We start from the raw sequence: 6,194 nt of genomic DNA on the forward strand, positions 1-6,194 counted from the left end.
TATTATAAGAGATTGTTGTATGAATATTATATTCCAAAAAAGCAATAATATTATATTGCATTGCTACATAAGGGAACATCAGCATTCACAATAATGTGTCTATATGGAGATAAAACTATAAAAGATACGGATAATAATAGAGCACACTCCACAAAAGGGGTAGATGCTGATGCCACCCTACATATTATACAAATAAAGGAACATAGTTTTTTCAGTGATGCAAGGTGTGGTTGGAGGAGGGCAGAACTTTGGGCGGGCATTGGTAGCACTTGGCAAATAGCCCGAATGTGTCAACCTGCTTGATGAAATTTGTCATGCTGGCCCACCCTCCAAACCCAAAGCCCACCACCAGAACCCACACCACCACAAATGCATTCACCACGTACATCACCGTCCAGTTAGGGATAAAGAAGGGCAATTTCTCCGCGGCATTCTGTTTAAAATACCAAAACAAATAACCATAATTAGGAAATGAACTTCCAAATTGTTAACTTTTGTTTTTTGAACTGTTCATGTGCCAATAGTGTCAACCACAAATACGATATGTGTATAAGATTCAGTATGTATCCAATTATACATATAAGATACATATATAAATGTGCATAAAAATTCATAAAACATAATGAACGTAGTTTCTATTCTGCAAAATCAAATTAAGAAACACTTTTTGGACATTATTATAAACAAAAATAAAAATTAGAAATCATTGTCATCATAAATTAACTTATTCCTTTCTCGAGATCATTCATAAAGAGGACAATTTCAATATTTTAGTTCATTTTAAGGAACTTGCTTCTATGTTTATTATTATATGTACAAGTGAAGTATCCAGTGAAGCAAATAGTACTAACTTAGAATTCACCATGAACACATGGTAGGAGTAGGAATAGGATTAGCATGGTGAGTGCTGTGAAGGAACACTTGAGAGTGTTAGGTTGGGCTAGTTGGGCATGGCCCAGCTCATTGTTAACATGTGGTTAACATAGTACCCGTGGTAGTTTGACTATACTACCATAGCATATACATAACTAAACGACAATTGACAAAGAAACGGCACCAACTTCATTTTGTTTCATAAATTTTCAAATTCTAATAAAATACTATAACTAGTGGCACTAGGACTTACACTACCTGGGAGATAAGAAGCCACTTCCTGCTAAATCACAAATTAAGCTGGAATCATATCCTCAAATAAGCACACAACACCACAAGAAGTGGTTTCAAGGATTCCTTAGATGTCAAGGTGTGATAACAGAAAATGGACAGTCCTAAATAGCCAATGTAGTCCTCTTTATTGTTTGTTTTTTAATGATTTAATAATCTAGTTTTTGGGTATAGAAGAAAACAAGACCAAAATTATGAAATCCTAACGACCCATAATGCTCAATGTGAGCTAGGGTGAGTAACATTATTGGTAATTGGAAACCAATACAAACATGCCATGAAAGTTGACTAGTGTATTAGCATATGCCATGAAATACGGCAGTTAAATGAGACACGTAAGGTAGAAAATATATAGAAACAAATTAAGATATTTAAGATAAGATGTGGAGAGAATGGAGATTGGAACATATATATACCTTTCTTGCTGAGGCAGATCTGTATGTGAGCATATGAGCAGAAGCAGGGATAATGTAAACGGTGAAGCTGACCAAAAGGGCCCCCACAGCTGAATTAATGGGCCCAAAGAAAGGGAAAATAATGGCCAAAAACCATATTGGTATCACCACAGGTAACCTCGTTATTGCCCTCAAAAATATGCTCTTTGTGTCATGCATTCCTATCACTTTCTCCCACACGAAATACAATGGCGTACAAGCAAACCCAAATGTGATGAACTGTCATTTACGTAGGAATACACCAATCATCAGTTAGTAACTAACAAGTAACAACCTCAAGCTACAGATATACTTCATTACTAAAATCAGTTAATTTTGCCATTTGATTAGGTAATTGTTTATGTATTAATATATCTAATACATTAGTGTCAAGAATGTCGGGGAGGAGAAATTATTATATAATTCTAGATCACTGAGATCCTAACCGAACTTCATGTAACACACATAAAGTTTTAACTCTTATAAATTGAAAAATCTAACTGCCACAAAAAAATTAGTTGAGACCGTACTAGTCCGTGAGACCGTAACCATGTAATAATTTGTTGCAAGGGAGGGAAATGCATATATGGACCTGGTGAATGAGCATTAGGATGACACCAGTGTCACGCCAGCCAGAGCGAGGGAGGAGCGAGAAGGCATTGGAATGATCCAAAAGTTGGTCACCAAAGGCCCAGTAAACGGCAATAGCAGATGGTAGAGTGAGGGTGAACACATAAACTGTTGCATAAAGATATATATATTTGAACTTCTGAGGCTTCCACATTGCATGCATGATTTCCCTGCAATAGTCATATCCCACGGTCCGTATTAATGTTTACTGCGTAACTTAAAAATCTACAAATGGCCAATGTGTATGCTCCACTGTCAAAATCAGGATCACTTGTTAAAATAATAAAAAAAAGATGAAATAGACTTTGTCATATATTTTTATTGAAAAATATGGATTATACTAAAAGGAAAGAGAAGCTGCCCATGTGAGAATTTCCAAGTTAGATCAAGAATTGTGCATTTTAATGCCAAACAGCAAACACACGCTTTTTGGCACCATTTATCTAGTTGGACCATCGAACAATTCTTCGTGGATAATGCTGGAAAGACAAATGAATATAATTAATGTGTGTATTTACGTTCGAAGTTTTGTGTCTCTTGCACCTTTCACTTGAGTGAAATAAATAACTAGGACGTACCATGGGGTAAAATGTCCCAACACTTATTATTTTTATTTTTATATATGATAAAAATTTATCAAATTGATGGAGTCTTCGGGGGGAAGCATGATCAGAACACCACATATCGAATTTCACACTAAATAGAAAAAAGTTCAACTGGGGTTTGAAATTTTTTATTGCTAATGACAGTATAACCGTGAGCCAAGACATCATCGTAATGGTTACTCAAAAGTGCTACATATAATGTTTGTCTTATTTCCGATGGTCATTAGAATGAATGCAAGATAAAGCTGCAATAAAGAACAATTGAAGAAAGGGACCGTGCAGTGAAATTCTCCAATTATCTTTGCTGCCTGTCCTAGACAATAAAGAACAATATCATAATTGTTTTGTCCAACATAATAAGCAAAAAAAAATAAAAAGTGCATACACTGTGACGGCGTGCCCGCCGAAAGTGTAGAGTATGTTGGTGGCGCCTGTGAAATACAAAACCATCTTATTTGGGGCCGAATGCGTCACATTTTCAACCTACAAATTAATTTTTTTTTAAAACAAGGTTTTTTAAACAAAGTTTAGTTGAAACAATTTCAAAGGAGAGAAACCCCACCAGAGAGAAAAAACAATTAAGGTTGTTGGTTTTGCTTACCTGTCCATGAACAAGGGCTGCAATGGTCAAATACCATGCAGTGTAGGTGGTCATGCCAAGACCAAGGAAGGACCATATCCTGTAGTTGTGGAATGATGGAATGAACACTGTGGTGGCACAGCAAGCTCCAAATATGTAGGTCCAAGTCCTCTTGTCCAAGTGATCATTAATGTAATATATATTACTGCATATAAAGACAAGTTAAAGCATATATAAATATAGAGGGGCTAATTTTTTAATTTATAATACTACATCTCATATGTTAGATACACATCTAGTCCAATCCACAGTTTTCTATTGAGCATGCGCTATACATTCTAACTAACATGGTGTAAGAGTTTAAATGACCTTTACTGTATTTGGATAGCTATCAGAATTGATTCTGACTCCAAAATTACAGTGAAAAATTGAAAAAGTGAAAGAAACTATTTGTTGCTTCTTGACTTTCAATGTATTTTTGGAATTGATTATGATAAAATTGAATCTAATCCAAACATGGCAGTAATAGTCTGTACCAATTAAAAAAAGAAGATACAATTTGATTATAAGAGGAAATTGAGACCTTGCACAAGCTATGAGCTGGATGACAGATCCAAAGAGGAGAAAAGTGCAGTTGAAGGCCAATCCAATAGCTTTCCAGTATGGACCCAGCAAGCCTTCCAACACTTCAAACCACTACAAAAAAAAGAAAAGAAATTGAAGTGAAACTTGTTCCATATTTCTGAGCAAAAACAAAATGGGACTGTGTATAGGGTGGAAAAGTTTTGAATTGTTGTCTGATATCTAACCTGGATGACATGGTTTTTGAAGCTGACATTCTCTTTCTCTTTCCGGCTTCTGTACTCAATGTACAGAATGCTAATTAAATAAGCAGTATAACTCCCAAGCAAGCCATAGAACACTTGGAATATGATGCCTGAAAGCATTCCCAGCTGAGAGAATGAGTAAGGCAGAGTCAACAGAACCTGAGCAACCTGCGCATCACAAAATCCAGAAGAAAAAAATCATTTTTTTTTTTACTTTCTCCTTAGAAGAAACCAAAACTGGGTACAAACTGAGAAGAATCTCATTTCATATCATGAAACTAGCATTTCTTGACTCATTTTTTTGGGTGAACATAGGTATCTCCCACTAAGCCAGAAATTAATAATAGAAAAGTACTAAGATCCATTTAAACTATTGATATCTCCCAATTTATGTTATTTATACACATGTACCAACCACATGCTTAAGGAGTATGGTTTGGTTATGTGCCTAACCATACCACAGCATATTTGTAGGAATTTCATGATTCATAGTGTTACCTGATTTGAGGCACAGCTGAACCAAGCATCATAGGCAGAACCACCATGCCAGAGAGCATTTTTAAAGCTAAACTGTGAGGTCTCCCCTTTCACTTCCTCTCCCTCCTCACGCTCCATCGTTTGGGTGAGGCTTGACATCATGGCTTCTTCAGCTTGCTTTTGAGGTAACATCTTTTTCTAATATGTTAAAGCACACACAAAGAAACACTGAGTAAGGAACTAAACTAAAACTAAATAACTAAAAGCTAAGTGAAGGTCAGAGAATCTGAAAAGGGAAGAAGAGACTTTGGTGTTTGAGACATACCAAGTTATATGAAAGTTGAGCAATGCAATGAAAGGGTTTGGTTACTCTTGCGGATTTATAACTGAGAAGGGATAGCTTAAAGGGGCAGCAAATAAGGGAAGGTTCCTTGTAACTCCTTCCTAAGCAGCGTGCTTATCTCGTTTTTTCCTTCCGAAACGAGGGAAAAGAGATAAAATAGCAGAATAGCGCCACCTTATGGGGCAGTTCTTGCGGCTTTACCACTCACTCAGGTAAAGTTTCATAATTGCAATCAACTCTTTTAACTCAATTGGCAGAGGCTTAAATATACTACACTACTACAAGTAATAGAACTAGTATTTTTTTTTTCTGCTACCCTTAAACCAGCTTTTTAAGTTTAGCGTGTTAAATGCACGAGGAATTGGCAGAAGCTAGTAGCAATTTGAATGCATGTAGATTGCGGAAACCCAGTGAGCAAGAAACAGTTACTGTGCTGTGCTGTGCTGTGCTGTGCTGTATATCAGTATTAAATTATGGGAAAGGAAAAAGGTTGGTTTGGTTGGGTTAGGATGGTGTGAACTGTGAAGTGACTTAAGTAGCTTTGAATGATGGAGGGTTGAACTGAATTCTTGGACTTAGAGAATAATCGAGATCTGACAGAAACGTACCAGAGAAAGAAACCAAAGGCAATAGGCAAAACAAGAAAAAAATGATAATGTGTTTACGTTTCAACTGTGGTTACATTTGTGACAGCTTTGCTTTTCTCTTTATAGTGTGGTTTTTAATTGTACTTTTTCTCTCTCTTGTTATTATTTGTCTCTGCTGTGAGATCGTTTTGGTTTGGCTGTCACTCGAGACTTTTTAAAAATGGTTGGTGAGAATGTATCAGTAAAATAGTTACTTTCAGACATTTGTGTGACGGTGACACAACTCATTCGGCCATTAAAGGAAGACCAAGCCTAATACTAAATAGAAACATTTTTTTAATATATATTCACAAATGAAGATTTATGTAGAATTAATTCAATATAATAGCAATATGAAAATACGAAGTATTTATCATATTAGAAAAACAAGAATTTTTTATATTAAGTTAAATTATAAATAAATTTAACAACGTTTGTCAATTACTAATGCATTAAAACAAATTTGATTAAATTTCTCTATTAGCAATTAAGTTCATTTTGATTGTTG

The 6,194-nt window shown here is 35.5% G+C and overlaps 1 protein-coding gene across 1 annotated transcript; it reads right to left on the reverse strand.

Annotated features, from left to right (window-relative positions):
• LOC114395052 (auxin transporter-like protein 1) lies at positions 1-5,750 on the reverse strand. Its single transcript, XM_028356741.1, has 9 exons — positions 5,043-5,750; positions 4,739-4,915; positions 4,223-4,408; positions 3,997-4,109; positions 3,435-3,618; positions 3,219-3,316; positions 2,191-2,398; positions 1,581-1,838; positions 1-433 (listed from the first exon to the last, which is right to left on the reverse strand). The coding sequence occupies exons 2-9, from the start codon at positions 4,907-4,909 to the stop codon at positions 212-214; spliced, it is 1,440 nt and encodes a 479-aa protein (XP_028212542.1). The 5' UTR covers positions 4,910-4,915; positions 5,043-5,750; the 3' UTR covers positions 1-211.
• Between the last annotated feature and the right edge of the window lie 444 nt (positions 5,751-6,194).

This window comes from Glycine soja, chromosome 18 (genome assembly GCF_004193775.1).
Source record: "Glycine soja cultivar W05 chromosome 18, ASM419377v2, whole genome shotgun sequence".
NCBI classification, from domain to species: domain Eukaryota; kingdom Viridiplantae; phylum Streptophyta; class Magnoliopsida; order Fabales; family Fabaceae; genus Glycine; species Glycine soja.

Bases quoted from the DNA above. Each gene is read 5' to 3' on its own strand.
- LOC114395052 (XM_028356741.1), bottom strand. From the start codon at position 4,909: ATGTTACCTCAAAAGCAAGCTGAAGAAGCCATGATGTCAAGCCTCACC. The intron at 4,409-4,738 runs GTAACACTATGA...TGTGATGCGCAG, and splicing joins TCAGCTGTGCCTCAAATCAG to GTTGCTCAGGTTCTGTTGAC. The intron at 3,619-3,996 runs GTCTCAATTTCC...CTTTATATGCAG, and splicing joins CAGCTCATAGCTTGTGCAAG to TAATATATATTACATTAATG.